We start from the raw sequence: 19,496 nt of genomic DNA, 5'->3' as shown, positions 1-19,496 counted from the left end.
ATCTGCCTCATCTTTTTGAATGGTTTTTTTATAGGTATTCCTGATGCACATGTAACATGGAGAATGCTAAAATTCATTTTGGGGCCTTGTTTAGGTTCTCAGGCATTTAGATTCCTAAAGAAAAAAAAAATGTATCCTAGAAATAATTTTTGTCCCTGATTTAGCCCTTAAAATAAGACAATGTAAACTTTACAGATGCTTATGCAGGAGAGAGATGGAATTCTATTTATTTTGAAATTTCACAGGACATATTTGGGGGGACTATACTGCCTTTATTTTCTGACCTGGAATAAACAGTTTATTTGCTTTGGTTTTATATTAGTTGAGAACCTGTGCCGGTAGAGACGTTCCTCCCGAGCCCACCCAGCCTTCTAAGTGAGGACATTCTCATACGAATATGTTGGGAGACTGGCCTTGCACCAAGTACACGCTCCTTCAAAACCAACACCACACCTGTTGTATTTACAGTCTGAAACTTCCTTTCCTTGAATATTGTCTGGGAAGCTTTTCTTCCTTGAGATTTGGGGCATGGAGCTCTGACCTTCACAAATGACCTTGCTGTGTTTTTAGATTCACTGATATTCTAGAATATTTGCTGCAAATACAACGTTTGCCTTGTGGTGTCTTTGTCTTACGGAGTTCCTTATGTTTTGGTGTTATTAACAGACTTTTTAATTGGCCCTCAGGAAAGAAGTTCCCTTGAAACTGCAGGGGTTTGTTTGTTTGTTATTGTTGTTTAAGATATTTTAATTAGAACTCTGCAGATGATTTAAAAGACCAGCTTGTGAGGATATGCTTTGTTTTCAAGGCATTACATGTAGTCCTGGAACTAGGATGGGCTCTGATTTTTGGCAAAAGTTGAGAGTCTACAGTTTTCTGGTCTGCTTTGTCCTGCTTTGTAAGTTCATATTTCTTTTCCTCTGGGTTGAAGGCCTAACCTTCTTGATATCTAATCTCACGCAACTTCTTCGTGGAAGTACACATTGTTGAGATGCCCTCGGACTGTCACACCATCAAGGTCCGTTTTGGTAGGGTTTATGACAGATTCTAGGAGTGACTGTCACTGGTAGTGTTCTTTGTGTTGACTGTAGTGGTTTTTGTTTTTGTTTTTTTCATGGCTCAACAGTTTTCAAAGCACATCTTCAGAAGGGTATTATTTGGGCATTTTGAGAACTATAAACTCTTTCTCTATATATGAAATGGTTGCCACCATTTTCATCCCTACCAATTGGCTTTGCCAAAACAAAGAGAATGGTAAGGACCTTCCCTTTTTTTAATTGACTTATTGTGGTGACATTGGTTAATAAAATTATATAGGGTTCAGGTGTGCAATTCTATACATCCATCATCTGTATGTTGTATTGTGTGTTCACCACTCCAAGTCAAGTCTCCATCCATCACCATTGATCCCTTTCCTCTCTTCCCCCTTTCCTCACCCTCCTTTCCCTCTGGTACTCACCATACTGTTATCTGTGTCTGTGAGGTGTTTTTGTTTGTTTTTGTTTTTTGTGTATCCCTTTGTTTTTAATTGTGCATTTAACTGGTGTGGACTTGTGCTTGGAATTTCTTCGTGCTGTGTCTCACTGGATTGGGAATATCTGTAATTCCTCTGCTAGGGTGCCTTTGGCTGCAGGGGGCTTCCTTTTTTGGTCTTTTAGCTGTGGGCCTTCTCTGTGGGTTTTGTCAGGTTATCTACCTGCTATCTTGCAAGATAGGTATGATTGCAAAACAGCTGCTTTCTGGATTTTTAGCAGCCTCAGCACATTGATACCTGGCTGCACTGACATTTTTTTACGCCCTTTGGTAGCTCACTTTGGTATCACTGATGGGATTTTGTAATTATCTCCTTGTCTGCATGTCTTCTCAAGTACTTTGGTACTTTGAAGTAAAATGCTTGCTAAGGGTGCACTTTTCACATAAAAGCCCAAACTTAGCATAGGAATTAAGATATGATTACAGATCCCCCATCCTTTACCTGCAATTCTGAAATACCCAGAACTCTGAATAACCTCAAGTTCTTTTGTTACTTACTTGGCAGCAAATCCTAACTTGAATTTGAGCAAAACCTGACTTGAACTCTCTTATTCATTCCCTGTGGTGTGACTGTTCATCCATTTTGCTGCAAAATTATGAATGCATTTTATTACAGGGTACTATCTCAGGCCTTACCCTCGGGTGCTATGTAATATAAAGTACGTGGACCATTTTACCTTTCTGAAATCTGAATATTTCTGAATCTGGAAATGTATTCTGCCTCAAGATCAGGGGACTGTAGATCTGTTTTGCCATTGTAAAGTACTGAAATTCCTTTGTACCTATTGACCACTTATAGATCATCAAACCTTTGAAGTTCGGGGAAACATGCAAATCATGGTAAGCTCCCCTGACAGTTGAACATTAATTGGTAATGTGAATGCGGTTTAATTGAGAATACATTTTATATTAATGAAAAAATTACAGGATTCCACCCATGATATATTTCTCAAAGCTGTCTCAATTCTCTAGCCCTGCTTGTGTGAGTTCAGGCCACCATCTTTAGTCTGCATTACAGCAATAACCTCCTCAGTGTTCCCCTGCCATCTGTCTTGCCCTTCCCCCAGGTCTTCCACACAGTGCAGCCAAGTCATCCTGCTGTTAAAATCCTTCAAGACTCCCTGCTGCCCTGTGGATGAAGTCCAGCCAGACCCTTTCACGTGGTTTACATGGTCTTTTTTGCATATGCCTTTAGACTTACTGCTTATCGTTTCTCTCCTTTCACTTGGCAGTTAGCCCGAACTTCCTTTGGTTCTTTGAATTTGCCTCTGACCTTTCGCCATGCTGTTCCCTTCTTTCCTTGTTTCTCTGGCTTGCTCTGATTTCAGCTTCTGGGCTTAGACCAGATGTTACTTCTTTTAGAAACTTCCTGGACCCTCTGTTGGACTCATCGCACCCTGTACTTCCTCTTCCTGAGTGGGTGTTTGTCTCCATCACTGGGCTACTCCCTCTCTGATGGGGTGGGGGTGGGAATGTGTTTCCTTTGCTTCCAGTAGAACTTCCCCACGTAAATTCTTAAGAAATATTTATTGGATGAATACATGATTGATTTCACAGGAATTTGGTTTATATACACCTTACTGTGCTATGGAGATCATATATTAGCAGTGTGAATTTTGTTCTCTGTATAATTCAAGATAGACACAGTGGGATTCTTAAAATCTGAAGTGTGATGCAAGGAAATTGAATTTAAGTCCTTTGGAATTTTGATGGTTAAAAATTTCCAATTTGTAGTTACATACTAATGAATGTGGTTTACCATTTTCTGGTATCCAGAAAATTGTAGCAAGTCCGTGGTAACGTCTGGTTCTATATAACAAGGCTAGTCCTGCATTCTGGCAGGCAGCCCATGGAAACAGTGCTTTTTAAAGCTGGTTCATGATGAAATCTGTTCAATTCTGTATAACAGATGCCTTTACCAGTGGCCTTCCACAAAGGAGCTGATCTTTACAAAGGAAACATTGTTTTGCAACTCACCACTTGTAATATTGTTGTATCTAAATTCTTTGTGAAATTTTTAAATCTCCTGGGCTTTGTATTGATGTTTTTCATACTGCCGGTCTCCTCAGGCTGCCCTAGCTCTAAGCCAATAGCTGACATGTGAATCTTCTTTCCTTTATGTGGCCTAACATCAGCTTCCCTCTGTTGATTCCCAATGTTTTTTTCACCCAGTTGCACATAGGGATGTATTAGTTAAGGTATAGGCTAAGCTACTGTAACAAAAAGACCCTCAAAATACAGTCCATGAAGGTGGAACAGCTCTGTTATATGTAATACTTTAGGGACCCAGTTTCCTTCCATCTTGTGGCTCTCTCTATCTCTTAGGGTGTTGTAGTCCTTGAGGTGCTTGAACTTGGGCCATTTCATGCCTTTGTTCCCCCTGGCTGGTAGGAGAGAAGAACAGAAAGGCAGAGCAAGTGCATTTCTTTTATATAAATGATATGGAAGAGGGACAGATCATTTCCTCCTACAGTTTGCTGACCAGAAGTTTGTCACATGACAACACATCTGTACTGTCAAGCTGCATGGCCTATATTCAGTTAAAATTCTTACTTCTATGGAAGAAGGGAAGAATGGATTTGAGGACAAACTATATAGTCTGCCACAGAGATGAAAACAGAGTGGGTTTGAATCCAGGCTCCCTAGATCCACCTCCTGTACTGTTATTCTTTACATTGTATTGTAACATCCAAAACCACTTCTGACATGACCCTGTTTCCAGTCCTGCATGGAGTTAATTCTTTCTGTTTCCTGTCTTGCTTTCAACACACAGCCATGTGATTTCATGGACAGTGTAGCGTCTCCTTTCTGTGTAGGGACAATTTAAAGATGGGCTCTTTCTAGGCAGTGACCCTGTGACCTGTATGAACACCAGCCCGTGCTGTTGTTGGGGAGTCTGGAGAGAGTTAATGAATATAACTTCATTGTTTATTTTAGTGAAATGTGACAGCTTATGATAGTTTTGACAGCGAGACATGTGCTGTTTTGATCTCACAGGGTAAGATTATCCAGTTTGCAGGCTTGTCTCAAAACTCGCCAGCGTGCTCATGTGGTGCTGATCAGAAGCCAGGGTTTGGAAGACGGCTGCCCATCAGAGGGAAGCTGCTACTTAGAATATAGGCCATTTCATTACTGTTCCTTATTTGGTCTTTCTGGAGTCATTGGTCTTTTCAGCTTCAATATTCTCATTGGCGGAATGAGATATTAATACCTTTTATGGACCTCCATTCAATTGCTGAGTATGTTATTGCCTTAGGGAGCTCTGTGAGTGCTTCATGCCTTTGAAATAGTTTTGTGTCCTGGTCTTTTGAGGCATATTTCAAGTGAGCGAATTTAGAATTTTACCGTTTTAGACATCACTGCTTAGTTACCTTGTCCCAGTTTGCCTGACCCAACCATCGAAGTTTCTGATTCAGTAGGTCGGGGGTGAGGCCCGAGAACTTGCATTTGCAACCAGTTCCCAAGTGAGGCTGCTGCTGTTGGACCCCACTTTGAGAACCATGATCTCATAGCTATTGTTATAGCTATAGTTAGTTTCTGGTTACTGCGTCTTCCTTTCACTCTTTCAGTAATAGTGTACACATCTGAGATCCCTTTTCTGGATCTTTTAGGCCAAGGAATGGTACCTACTCACTTCACTGCTGTTAAGTAGCCATAGGGTGCTTCGCCATCCCATGTTTATTTCCTGTAACCTTGCCCACACCTTTGTAAATAGCCCCTTCCTTAATTCATGCCCTCAGTTACCTAGTTGGAGTGTGCTCTGTTTCTGGCCAAGACTCTAGATGATTCAGTGCTCAATGAGGATTTTTTTTGAATTCATGGATGAATCAGGCTGGGATTCATAGTTTCTGAAATGAAAGGCCTCCTCTCTTTTTCTCTTGGTCATCTTGCCCTTCAAGAAGAATAATTTAGGGTCTCTGCCAGGGACCACTTTGCTTACAGGATCCCTTCCTTCCTCCCTCATGCCAAAGACCAGGAACACTGGGCAGAGCAGAGAGTGATGCCAGTAGCATCATTATATTTTCATGGCACTTTCAGTCATGCTGATTATACTGCAAGCATTTCAAGGACAGCACATCTGAGTGGTGGCCAGCACAGCGTGCTTCTAATGACACCCTAGGCAAATAAATAGGAATAGAGTTCTAAAAAACTATTAAATATTCATACACCCCCACATATGTATACATGTGCATGCAAGTGTGCAGTTATATGTGTGTGCATATGTGTGCATACATACACGTACATACACCTGTGGTCTCAAATGCAACACAATGGATGGAAATTGCCATCTCAGTACTTGCGGATGTAGATGCAAACACCAACAGAGAAAGATGGAAGACTTGCCCATTAATTAGCATCTGCAGCTGCTGCCATCAGAAGGGTCTGTCTCTGTTGGCCTGAATGTCTTTGCTTTAAAAGAGCAAGTCCGTTATAGCTCCAAGCCAGGCTTGTCTGTCAGCTGCTGTGCTTTCTCTGCCATCCGCAGTGTTGTCACACTGTTTAGGGCTTTCACTGTAGGGCTCTTTTTCCTTGTCCTGCTTCCCTGGCCTTTGATTACCATGCCTTGGTGATCACCATGCCTTGGTGAGCACCATTTGGGTGACCTACAGCTGTTCAGCGTGTGCAGGGACATCTCCCGTCCTTGCAAAGGTGGGCAATTGTTGCTTCAGTGCTGATGGGACTGGTTATTTTCCAGCCCTTTGTTGTCAGTGATCTTGTCTTGATTTGCAGAAAGGCTCCAGGTCATTATTGGGGGAAAAAAAAAAAGAAGCAGCAGCAGTGATGACTATATTAAGGCCAGGTTTCATACAAGGGCACCTTTTCTATAGAAACGTTTCAACTGGTTGGAGTAGGGAGCCACACGGGCTTGAAAACCTCAGTGCAGCACGAGGCTGGCAGCATCAGAGTCACCCTGGTAGCTCCTGAAAAATACAGACTCCTGGACCCCACCCGTGGAGCTTGATCCATGAAGTCTGAGTTGGTCCCTGGATGGTTAGGGTGGGAAGGAAACATACTTTACCCTTTCATACTGCTTAAGTTTAAAAAAATTTTTTTTTCATTCCATTAGAATTCCAGTTCTGTGAAGGTAGCTGTTTTCCTAATATCTAGGACAGTGCCTGACACATACTGGGCACTCAGATACTCATTTGGATGAATGTGTTTTATCTATCTTAAAATAGCACTTCCCCAAGCGTTCTGGTGGGCAGGCAGGTTTGAAATGCCCTGCTTAAGAGGACTTACCAATCTAGGTTAGAAACCACATTTTTGGGGGATCAACACCTCACTGGACGTCACTGAGTAGTAACACCAAATGCTATAAGTGGTCAGCCTGGCACAGCTTGGATGGTGACTTAGGCCTTAATTTGTTCACAGTGTTCTATTGATGCTGGTCTTAAAGACTCTTAGTTTGTGACTTTTTAAAAAAAGTTATTTTTATTTTTTATCTTGGTGCAATGGGAAGGGAAGGAGAAGAAAAGGGAGAGAAACATTGATGTGAGAGAGAAATATCTGTTTGTGTGGGTGCGGGGACCAAACCTGCAACCCAGGCGTGTGCCCTGACTGAGAATTGAACGGGCAACCTTTTGGTTTGTGGGACGGTGCCCAACCAACTGAGCCACACTGGTCAGGGCAATTCGTATTTTTACACTTGATCTTAGACAAAAGGCCAAGAAGTGTGATCAATTTGTGGCTGTTGATAATGCTTTTGGAGCCTCTTGATTTGGTACCATTTTTAAAAGCCCAAAAGTGTCTTCTGAAAATGCCTGAGTCCTGGTTCTTTACTGTACAGTATCTCTAAGCTCAGCAGCAAAATGATTTATTAAGCTTGGGCTGGCTACACATAAGCTGTCTTCCCTATGGGCTCCATTCATACCAGGATGAACGACTCTACCCCAGTAGGATAGTTTTAGGATACAGGTAACTTCCTGGCATAGCCAAATCTACTCAATAAATGCTTAAGCTAAGTTTTCCTAGTGGTGCACAGTTGGAATTTTTTGTATGGTAATCTGGAATCGTGTTGCTGGGTCAAGTTTGATTAGCTTCTTTGATAAGGACCCAGTCTATTTAGAGGTTTGTCATTTCATATGTCTATTTTGGCCTCATGTAGTAGAGCATGCTGCCTAGCAGCTGTTGTAATTTTTGTTGCTTGTCTTCTCAATCAGTCCTGGTTTTGAAGAAATAAAAAGTTGTTTGACTCATAGAAGAGACTAATCTAGTTTGGGTGGGGATTTCCAGCTCAGAAAATTTTATTTTTTGAATAACATGCATATCTTTTTGCCTTTCTAACAGATGATTCTTAGTTTTACTGGTTATTACAAATAGACTCTTCAGAAGTAGCTCTTAAGTACTAAATAGTGGTCAGTCTATGAGTTCTTAAAAGTTGCCAGTGGCTGCCATGTATTTGATTTTTCTCATCTTTACACTTAAAAGCTGCTCTATTTTTCATATCTTTAAGAGAGCCAGATTAGAAATTTTATAACTGTACTCTGTCATCATAAATATGCATTGTTCTTATTTTAAGACACTTCCATTCTAAAAGTGTGAGTATTTCTGTTATTTCTGTGAATTTTGGGGGATGTTTAAGACCTTTTTAATGGCAGTATATATTTAAAACAGACGTAGAAGTTAGCATTCACCCACATGTCTAGGGCCTATGGAGAGCCGCATTGGGATGAGTGGGTGAGCTCCCGGCTGCTAGGTGGCTCCTCTGGCATGGGGACAAGTAGCTTATGTCTGCTGTGAATTTGGGGGAAACAAAGTCTACATTTAAGCTGTCTCCCCTTTTAAGTGTTCCCGTTCTTGTCAGTTCATAAATCCAATGTTTTTTCAGCAATGGCAGTGTACAATTACTATTTGAAGATTAAGGTTCCACTTGCCCATTCCAGTATCTGGTTGTGTATCTACTATGTGTAAGTACCATGTGAATGGGGGAGACTCCCAGGCGATGAGGAGCCCTCACAGGGGATAGGCAAGTTGGTGATTCCTCCAGGGGGGCTCTGCTGTGGGGCTGGCTTGGTGCCGGGCAGGGTCCGTGCTGGACTAGCCAGAGGCCTCTGGGAATATGTACAAGACGTTCCTTGTTTGACTTGGCTAGAGAGCATTCTTTTAATTCTGGACTAAAAGCCAACAGGAGCTCAGAGGAGGATGGATAGAAGTCACATCCCAGAGTGAAAGGATGTGAAAGGTGAGGAGGACCTTGGTGCCAGGCTGTGTATTGTGAGGGCTCCCTGATATGGAGGCAATTTTTTGCTAATCAAACATTTTACTTTACTATCTTTTTCTAGATTTTTTTCCCTATGTATATGCTAACAAATGTAATAATTTGTTTTTTTAAAATCACAATAAAGGGTCTGTGCTTTATCCTGAATAAAATGTCACTTTAAATTATCATGGATAGTGTTCCATGGCAGTATGAATAGATCGACTCCACTCATTTTTAATATATGCATTTATCCCATTGTTTAGATGTATCATATTTTCACAGCTTCTTAATGATGGGTATTTGGGTCATTTCCAGGTTTATTTTTTTCTGTGTTACAAACAATGCTGTGGTGAATCTATTTATCTGTCTATCTACAAACCATTACAAGTTCCTGTAAAATAAGTAGTCAGAAGTGGAATTACAAGGCCAGACAATATATGTTCATATTTAAATATTGAATAGAGAGTCAGATTACCTTCTACCCTGACTGACTGGTAAAGGCAGAGATTGTATCACATTTATTGCATGCCTCTGTATTCTGCTGGTTGCTGAGGGGAATGAAAAAGTGTACAAGAGGGTTTGGTGCCCTCTAGGAATTCCCATCTAGTCTGTGTACCTAATCCTAGGGAACGTCTGGGGTGTCAGTGTGGGTGGGTGGGCGAGTGGGTGGATTTAATTCAACTTCTCAAGCTTGCCTTGCAAACATTGTGCATGGTGTCTGGTACTAGTCTTTCATTATATTGATTCTCTTGGGGAATGGATGTGATTTCCTTAGGGCAGGGACCTCTTTCTACATGACTTACAGTATGTTTCACACATCTTCATTGCTTTGTGGAGACATTGTAATTATAACACGTCAGGCAGGATTTGAGGAGCTAATTGAGACATTTCCTCTTTGGGGTGTATGAGGAATTAATAACTTTGGTATTCTATACAGGTCATGGAATATCAGCCTGGAGGGGACTTGCTGTCACTTTTGAATAGATATGAGGACCAATTAGATGAAAATATGATGCAGTTTTACCTAGCTGAACTGATTTTGGCTGTTCACAGTGTTCATCAGATGGGATATGTACATCGGTAAGTGAGACTCCCTGGTAGTATACTGAGAATTTATCTGTATCACCTAAGAGTTCCAACAATAGAATGAATGGATGAATGATTTTAGCATCAAAACAACACTTCATCCAATTTTTAGCCAGTCTTAACTGGCTGAAACTAAATTCTCCAAAGTGGCACACATTTCAGCTTATCCATTTAATGGTGAAATAGATTTAGAATTGTAACATTCTCAAGTTTGCTAGTAAGATCTGTAGACATAGTTAATAAGACCAGAAAGTCTTAGGTGAGTTCTTTGGGTTATATGGTAAAAAAACAGAATTTGATTTGCGGAAGGAACTGACATACCATGTAGGAAGAGAACACTATGGAGTTGTACTTCTGGCCTCACTTGTTAAAAGTTTACAAATGTGTTCCACAAAATCCTCATTCAAAAAGTGTGTCTATGCATCCTCATTCATCTGATGTTTTATGTACACCTGAGAATGTTTTGAAAATGGAGTGATGGTCAGACCAGAAGTCACAGGAATCCTCCTCCTCCTCTTCAATTTGTTTTGTAGAATATATGCTTGTTTTTTCTATCCATCAATCCATCAGTAGGGAGGTCTGTATAGCAAAATACAGATGAAGATTCTGGGCTGTATCAATATCCTACATTAGAAAGTACTTGCTGATTGGCATGGAGAAGACAACACTAATTTGTGCCCTGATTTTCATACAGAGACCTCAAGCCTGAGAACATCCTCATTGATCGAACGGGACACATCAAGCTAGTGGATTTTGGATCAGCTGCTAAAATGAACTCAAATAGGATGGTAACAAAATGCAATAAGATAGTGGTCTGCGATCCTTATAAGTTTGGGAAATGCTGGGATAAAACTGAGTGACATTCTGCTGCCTTTGTCTGGCAGGGTATGAAATTACTTCTCCAGGAGGATGAATGGAGATGGGGACACTGGGCTGTTTCCCAGACTGACTTGACCTTGGCACCCTTTTATGTTATACTACTCGTTTATACCCCACAAGACATTTTTAGGAACATTCTTATAGTTCAGTTAAAAAGAAAGGAAAATGCTTAGTTTGTTTTTCCCTTCATTTTCCTTGCCTGTTATAGATTTCTTCCTGTTACATTATGTTTTTTTAACCTTAAAATATTTTGACAAAATGCAATCTTCTTTATCTCAAATCCTCTATTTTCTATGCAGTGAAATTTAAATTAATCATCAGAGAATTTGAACTAAATATTCTTCCTTAAGCATTAAGAACCAGGTATTCAAAATGTCAGTTCTAAGTCCTAGAACTATGGTAAAAATTAAAATATATTCTGTATGCTAAGAAAGTCAAGAGGCTAGCTATTGAGATCAAAAGTGAGAATACCTTAGGAAAAAGATGACAAAGTAAAAATATATTTTAAAAAATCTTCTAATAAAGTTGATACATATTAAAATGTGAATTTAGAAGTCAATTATGCAAAAAATGGTAGGGCTAAAAGAAAACCAAGTTAGATTTTGAGACTAATTTCACAACTGAACCACTTGGTGACTTAGACAAGTCCTTATGAATTTGGCCTTTTATTCTTTCTCTGGAAAATACTGATTCTAGTAAAAATGCACAAATTAAAAGGTTAGAGAAGCTGCTCTTCAAAATGCTCCTGCTGTGAGTGTTAAGTCCTTTGTGTAAAGGACAATATTTAAAATTACCTTTTTTTCCTCAAGTTCTTTAGAGGAAAGGTGGGTGTTATTTCAGATTATGCTTTAAAATCTATTGTCCTTGATCATTACATTAAGAATTAGATTATAGAACCAAAGCATTTTTTTAAAAAAATTATGTACAATTCAGAAACAGGCATGAAAACTTAGGTATTGAATTTATGGTGGAATAAAGCCCAGAAAATAAATAAAACAAAAGTTTTATAACCTAGGATTAAAAATCTTGTACATTGCATATATGACCTTAAAAACTCATGCATCTAGAAATAAATTGAATCTAGGAACATAGTTAGCACCACTGACATTTTGTTGTGGGACTGTCCTTTGTGTTAACAGGTTGTTTAGCCACATGCCTGGCCTCTCTCCACTAGGTAAATGCCAAAACACCTTTCCCTCCAGTTGTGACAACCCAAAATGTCTCCAGACATTGCCAAGTGTTCCCTGGGTGGCAAAATCACCCCTGTTTGAGAACCACTGCAATGGATTAAGAAGCATCAGAAATCTAGTTAATGAGAGCTAGCAACAATGTGTTTGCTGTAGGAAAACCTACTACAAACGCTAGGTTAGGATCCAAGGTCACTGCTTGGGAACTGAGACTGAGGCCCTGTCTTTGCATCCGAAGCCTCTCCCTTTCAGAGCCCTTTGTGGAGAGACAGGACTCTTTCATTTCTGATAACTGTTTTTCAGCACTTCAAACTGCCCTTTTCACTTCTAATTGTAGCAACCTTTGCTCCAGGCGGGGAGCCTCCTGGAGACTCTGGAGGCTCTCAGTTTTATTTGCAGCTCAGCGATCTTAACCCCTGGTTATTTTGATCAAGAAGATGTGGCACTCAGTCCTGTACGCTTGAGAGTATTGAACCTCCTCTCCCCTTGGAGACAGAATAATTTCTCTAGAACTTTCCGCTTCTAGGGCCGAGAACATAACCAGCAGAGAAGGAATTTTCAGCATTGTTTTAAGTGCAAAGGCCCTTTTATTATAGAAGACCAAGAAACTGCAACCTAGATTAAGTTTGGATGTAGAATTATACCTTTTTGGTATTTTTCATCAGTGGTTGTAGTTTTAAAATGAGTTTCCTTTAAATAGAATGTTTTATAGGTGTAAAGTAGGTTCTAGATGTTTTTTATACTCAAAATATACTATATAAAATTGAACCCACACTGACTAAAATTATTATATGTTACTCACCCCAAATCAATCCTTTCCCCTGCCACTCCCAAATATTATCTATATATTTTGGATATTTGTGAATCTTAAATCTGTTGTGTTTTCCATCTTCCACTGGATTTATGTCAAACTTCCTAGTCAGAATATTGCTTTGGAGTATTTTTTAGTGAACACGGGGACCACACTGCCTGTGTTTACTAACACCTTTGGGTGTTGAGCAGAGATGGGCCGTTGACATGCTCTGTGACTTAGGTCACCCACTTCACCTTATTAGAATCTCAAAGAATGGGAAACAGCAAATATTCCCAACCTGTCTCATTCAGCTCTCAGGAAAACAATTGTAAGGAGATTATAGGTAAAGACTATAAATCAGCCCCATTTAGCAGTTGGAAACCCATAGGAGATAGTCCTTTTTGAGATTAATGTAGGAGTGGAAAGATTTTATTCCTTTTCCACAAGTGGAACAACATAGAGTTTCTTACCCCCTGCTTCTGCAGAGGTGTGTGCCCTGGGCAGCTAGATGGGAAAAGACAGGTTGAAGCAATTTTGTGTTTAAGCATTTTATGGATGCGGCTTGGGAAGAGGAAGGCAGTGGTGTTCTTACCTTCTCATATGCTTTCTGTTTGTAAAGAATCTGTTAGATTAATCCTTTTGTTTCTTTTTTAAAATTCTCTCTCTCTAAATATGACTGACCTTCTGTCTCCTAGTCATTTTCTTACTGTCTCCTCCTGAACTGGTGTATTCTCTTCCCTGCCAATATAGTGAAAAAGAACTAAAGTTCATAAAACTGGGGCCTGTCAGGAAGGCTGGATTCCTCTTTTATCTCACTCATATTAGCTGGCTTGAACTGCCCCCAGAAGAGAATGAAAGCATCTTGCAAAATCCTTATTAGATGTGTGAAGTTACATGTTGAATGGGTTTAGTGTGCTTAGAGGTCAGCAGCTAATGAGAATTAGTAGTCATTAAAAGTCTTTGTCAATTCTTATTAATTACTATAGTAGGAGATGTACACAAAACAAGCTGGAGAGTATTTTTCTTTAAAATTTAAAAAATTTACAAAATGATGAGATACAGAGGTATATGATCACATACCTCTTATGGAGAAGACTTAGTTGGGGAGTCATCTGACTCTCTTTGATAAGTCTAACCATGAGTTTGGAAATGGGGCATAGATAATTTATACCCTTTTCTGGGTCATGCTAATAAATGTGACCTAGCCAAGTTCCTTTCAACTCTTTGGTTGTGAACAAGTAACCAAACCAAATGAGCTACAAAGAGGGAGAACTGAATAGTCTCAAACAGCCGAGTGTGATGAGAAAATAAAACTGAACACCATGCAAATGACACATATTTGAAGATTGTGTACTAATGGTTCTGCAAGGTAAATCAAGCATAAAGGGTAGATAAGCATTTAATCAATGATACAGTGACATTACCAATACCTAGTTAAATCAAGGTATTATAGAGTTTCCTTTCTTATTTTGATACTTAAAAGATATTTCTCATTGTCACTATTAAGTTTTTTCCCCCTCAAAACCTTGGAGTTTAATCCTAACCTTGTGTTGAGCTCATTAACATTTACACACATGTTAAAAGACGGAAGTCTGGGCTCAGCCTTCCCAGCATCAAGGCTTCCTCTTGACTTAAGCTACTTTCCATTCCTCTAGCTTAGGGTGTTCTCTCTCTATTTTTTCCTTTCTCTTCACTTTTGTCCATCAACATAGGCCTGTGGGTTTCTTGCCTGGTGTGGCCATGTAACTTTCCCAAATGGGTACTTGCAGTGGAAGTCCTGTTGCCCAAAGCAATGATGACACTGGTGTCAAGAATAACAGTATCTCACCACTTTCTGGGTTTACATTTTGGAAAAACCTATGGTGGGTCCTAGGCAGGGGGTGAAAAGAGAGGGAGTAGGGAGAATGAGTGTTTCCTATCATAATGGGTCTCTGGGGGAGAAGAATGGACAAAATTGAAGTTACAGGCTGAAGGAGCTCAGGTCTTCCTCACTGGGGAAGGGAGACCTCTTAGTGTCCTCTCTAAACATTCGCTTTCCTCTCAGTTCCTGCAGCAAAACAAAGCAAAGCAAATTTCCTTTCTTGATATAAAGCCCAGCATTGAAGACATGTGGCCTTACCCGTAAAATCTCTTGGCGTACTCAGGGGTACTTAACATCCTTTGATGGGAAGAAAATTCTTTTGTGCCATGTAGCTGCCAGTGTGAGAGAAGCCTTTTTAGATGGAGGGTTATTGGACAACTGGTCAACACAGTATATATGACTACCATCAAGCCCTCTCTGTTTTATGGGGAAGAAGGTTGGAGAGGTGATCCTTAGACTTCAAATCTCGTGGCTCAGTAAAACTTGAAAACAATTTTGAAGACAAAAGGATTGCCAGCTTATTGCCTCGGAAGGGGTGGGGATGAAGGGCAGAAAACCTATTTCTGTCATGAGTATCATTTCAAGAAACAAAGGGCATTTAAACACTAAAGCAGTCAGAAGGACAAGTTCTCAGAAAAAAAGGACAGGATAGTTCTTTAAATGGAATATATTTAGTGTTATAAAAAGACATCCTACATTGTCCTAATCTTTCTTTGCCAAGGTCAGGTGCTTGGGCCATTGGATTCAAGGGCTCTGGTGGGGAGGGAACCAAGGAACAGGAGTTGGGGGCGAGGAAAATGAACTTATTACCATTTGACCTCTGCTGCAAGTTTTTATATCTTGCCATGTGGATGTCTCAAAGTCAGAATGTTGATCCCAAATATTTAAACTTGAGATATAACACGTTTGTAATATTGTGTTGCCAGCTAGCTCCTAGTTCTTAGGTTGACCTTATAGATTCATCTTTAGGATGTATTATTTTGCTATTTCATAAATAAAAGAAGTTCTATCATTTCAGTAATATGTACTGGGAAAGATATCTTCCATTTCACGTATATATTCCCCTCTCATTGTGTCACTAAAAGGTATATATCATCAACAACTCTTTGATCTTTGCCTTTGGATTATATTACATGCTTTAAAAATAAAATGAATAAATCATTTGCATTTCCTGACAGTGTGCCACTTGACAGAGGTTTAAGTGCCTTGGAGAATAGTAATCAGTGGCAAATCAGCTGGTATCTGAACTGTGGCTGTTTGCAATCTGTTTGAGAATAATTGGAAGTTTGTTGTGTTCATTTTATTTATGTTTCCAGGTGAATGCCAAACTTCCGATTGGGACTCCAGATTACATGGCTCCGGAAGTGCTGACAGTGACAAATGGAGATGGAAAAGGCGTCTACAGCCTAGACTGTGACTGGTGGTCAGTGGGGGTTATTGCTTATGAGATGGTTTATGGAAGGTCCCCGTTCGCTGAGGGAACATCAGCCAGAACGTTTAATAACATCATGAATTTCCAGGTAAAGAGCTATTAGTAAATATTAAAGTAACATTGAGAAATGTCTTTTAAAAATTGTGGAATGAATGTTTGTAATGTATAAACCCGCCGTACTGGTTAAGAACAATAGCACATACTTATATAACACTTATTGTGCACCAAAAGCTGTTCTAAACACTTTATTAATTATATTTTATTGACTTTCAGCCATCAGTAATTAATTGTAAGCCGATGTCATTATTTTGTATACCATTACATAAGAAAACCTGCTGCCAATTAATCTATGATATTTGATTGATTATAAAATGCATTTTGATTTCAATACTGTTAAGTATGAATAAATGTGAATCATAGAATTGATGAAATGTAGTCTATTAACTTGGAAAATTCTGATAACCCTGTGAGGTAGATATTACTATTTTCATTTAATGATGAGGAAACCAAAGCTCAGAGTAGTAAAGTAACTTGTCCAAAATAACACAGGCCGTCTGGTTTTGCAGTCCATGCTCTTGAAATTATGCCATATATTGCTTCTTAGTGCTAATGGCTATCCAAAATGACTGAGGACATGAGTTAGAAATATAGTAATATATATAAAGTAGAATTTAAAATTATTTTCTAATACCTGACTTTCTACTATATTAAGCCCATTTCTTATAAATATATGTGTTTTAGTTTCAACCAAAAGGAAAACACTTATTTCACAGGTTTTTGTATCTTACCCAATTTCATCTTTCCGAAATACTTAAAACATATTTTTATATGTTTTATATGTTTATATGTTTTATAATAAATATTTTATATGCTTAATACATACATATGTTGTTATTCTTGAGTCTCCTCTTGAGTTAAAGTTTCCCCTTAGATGATTCTTGGGGCTGATTTACTTTCTTCATTTCAATCCACACACTTAGCAATGAGTGGATTGCACTCGGCACTGTTAGGTACTAGGTTTACAATGATGAGCAAGGAGGAGAAGGATCTCTGCCTTCCTCATCGTCACACAGAAAAAAGAATGCATTGTGTGTGTGCAAAAGCAGAGTACAGAGGGAGGACGTGGGAGGGAGTGATCGGGTGGAAGAGGTAGGCAGGGAAGAAGGGCTCGGTTCGAGGAGGGTGTTCTAGGCAGACAGAACAGTGTGATTTGTTCTGGAAGCTTTAAATAGCTCATCATTGTTGGACAGCAAAGAGCGAGATGGGGAGTGTAGCCAGATGAAATGGGAGAAGAACAGGGGTCAAGTCGTGAACAGTATTGAACCCTTGCAAAGGAACTAGGCCTATTGATGTGAACAGCCCCTTTATTTTGGGAGCATGCCTTTGGTCCAAAGTGAAGAGAGCACAAAACTTCCTTCTTTAATTTAAAAAAAGAAAAAAAGAAATATATGAGGTATACTTACTTAACTTTGGGACATGTGAAGCTGAATTTGCTAAGGAAATAATTATTTTATTTTTTGGAATAGCGTTTTTTGAAGTTTCCAGATGACCCCAAAGTTAGCAGCGAATTACTGGATCTGATTCAAAGTTTGTTGTGTGGCCAGAAAGAGAGACTGAAGTTTGAAGGCCTTTGCTGCCATCCGTTTTTCTCAAAAATCGACTGGAATAACATTCGTAACTGTAAGTAGAGCCATGTTCCTTCAATTCCGGTGTTGGGATTAAGAAACACTTGAGAATGAGCTGAAATTATTGTGGCCCACAGAAGCTGGTATAAATTGTAAAAATAAGGGCTTTAATTATCTACAGGATAGAAAAGGCTAATGATGTAGTGTAGCTGTTTTATAGTAGTAATTCTATTTTAAAATTGTTTGCATAGAACTGGGTCATTTATCAAACTCTGTGTTGATGCGGCTCGAGAATATCCTGCAGTAAGTTAGAGAGATGGAGTCTGAAGGTGGTCACTTGGTTTGATAGAGTTTCTTCCCAGAGGAAAAGTAGACCTAGATATTTCATTCACAGGTTAGGAAAAAGATTCAGAGACTAGGCAAAGTACCCAGGTTGCTCTGCCAATGGCCAAGCCTGCAGGAAAACCGTAAATGCTTTGTGTGTTCATTGGTTTCCCTCTAAAATTTTTGTCTTTGCTCACAAGTATGTAAAATCTTTATGCACACAGTGGTTTCATTCATACATTGCTTTGTAATCAATTAGTGCAAATCCATTCACTAAAAACAAAGACCTGATTTCTTGTTAACAAAACCAAAAAGCTTTTTTTTTTTAATGAATTGGTAATTTTTTTGAACCTTTGTTCATTCTATGCTTGGATGTGTTCTTGATTGAAAGTGCTCTAGTGATCTGACCCAATGATTAGCATAGTTTAGAGCCCGTAGGAAAGCATTTGACCTGTTTGAGCTGTGTTTTGATTTTGCTGATGAGGGGAGGTGGGAAAATGGAACCCACTTCTAGGTGTCAAAATGAAGCTTCTAGTTGGAAGCATGTTGTAATGATCACACCTTGCACCTTCAGCTGGAATAGGTGAGTTGGGTTGAGATCCAGTATTGTCCAGTTAAAAGTCATTTTGATGGTTTCTCTAGCCTCCTGACAAAGAATTTAAGTAGGCTGCGTTTCCATAAATCTGTTCTTGGCAGTTGTTTTCTTCTTGTAGCCACATTGCTTTATTCTTCTAATCTTTAGGCATCAATGCCCCCAAACTTCCAAGGTTCCAAGTTCTTAATCAGCAATATATTTTCAGTGCAGTCTATTTTAGTTTTAGAAAGACTTAATACATTTTCTTTTACTTGCTGTTCAAACACTTAATCTTTTCTTGCCTTGCCTCTTTATCTCTGTTATACTTTTGAATAAGCGGCTAATTTTTTTTTATGCACACACTTACTGATTATTCCTAACAATATATCTCCACTCAGATTAGTCAGTGAATGGTGATTCATTACCTGAGTAACTTTATTTTGTGTTTTGGTAAATCTTGACTTTTTTGTATTGTGTCAGAATTCTCAGATTTTGTTCTAATCTTTTCCTTTCAGGCTATTTATAGGTTTTAGGCTTATTGAGTTTACAAGTAGTGTAACCTCTCTTCTGTAAATTATGTAGTGCCTGTGGAGGATGCGTGCCAGTGTAGAACGTGGCCCATGCTGTTTATCGTGAGGCCCATTTTTGAAGGTCACGATTATCTTTGGGAGGAGATGACCCTGCGATGGATTACTAAGTCTTGGTCATCTTCACACTTCTTGCTGCGGGACTTGACTCACCGTGCCTTTGTGGCTCTCTTAGTCTTTCCTTACCTGTAGCACATGTTCTCCCTCCCTTCCCCTGCATTTGTACAAGGGAATTCTCTTCATCCAGCTGAATCCTGATTTTTAAAAAAATTTATTTCTAAAAGTAAAAATTGTTATATTTAAGGTGTATAGCATGATCATTTGATGTACATATACATGGTGAAATTATTACTGTAGTCAAGCTAATTAATATATCCATCTCCTCACACAGTTAACATTTTTCTTCTATTTTTA

General features: G+C 39.2%; 1 protein-coding gene across 1 annotated transcript in view; it reads left to right on the top strand.

The window, feature by feature from the left end:
- The window catches only part of CIT (citron rho-interacting serine/threonine kinase), a 137,656-nt gene that overhangs the window by 15,239 nt on the left and 102,921 nt on the right, over nt 1-19,496 (top strand). Inside the window, exons 5-8 of the mRNA XM_054594466.1 lie at nt 9,672-9,814; nt 10,515-10,608; nt 15,857-16,060; nt 17,499-17,652. Coding sequence (XP_054450441.1) covers nt 9,672-9,814; nt 10,515-10,608; nt 15,857-16,060; nt 17,499-17,652 — 595 coding nt within the window. The remainder of the gene's footprint in view (nt 1-9,671; nt 9,815-10,514; nt 10,609-15,856; nt 16,061-17,498; nt 17,653-19,496) is intronic.

This window comes from Pteronotus mesoamericanus, unplaced genomic scaffold, assembly GCF_021234165.1.
Source record: "Pteronotus mesoamericanus isolate MK-2021 breed Mesoamerican mustached bat unplaced genomic scaffold, CSHL_Meso_final scaffold_507, whole genome shotgun sequence".
Lineage (NCBI taxonomy): Eukaryota > Metazoa > Chordata > Mammalia > Chiroptera > Mormoopidae > Pteronotus > Pteronotus mesoamericanus.
This window is presented reverse-complemented; position numbering and strand designations above follow the sequence as displayed.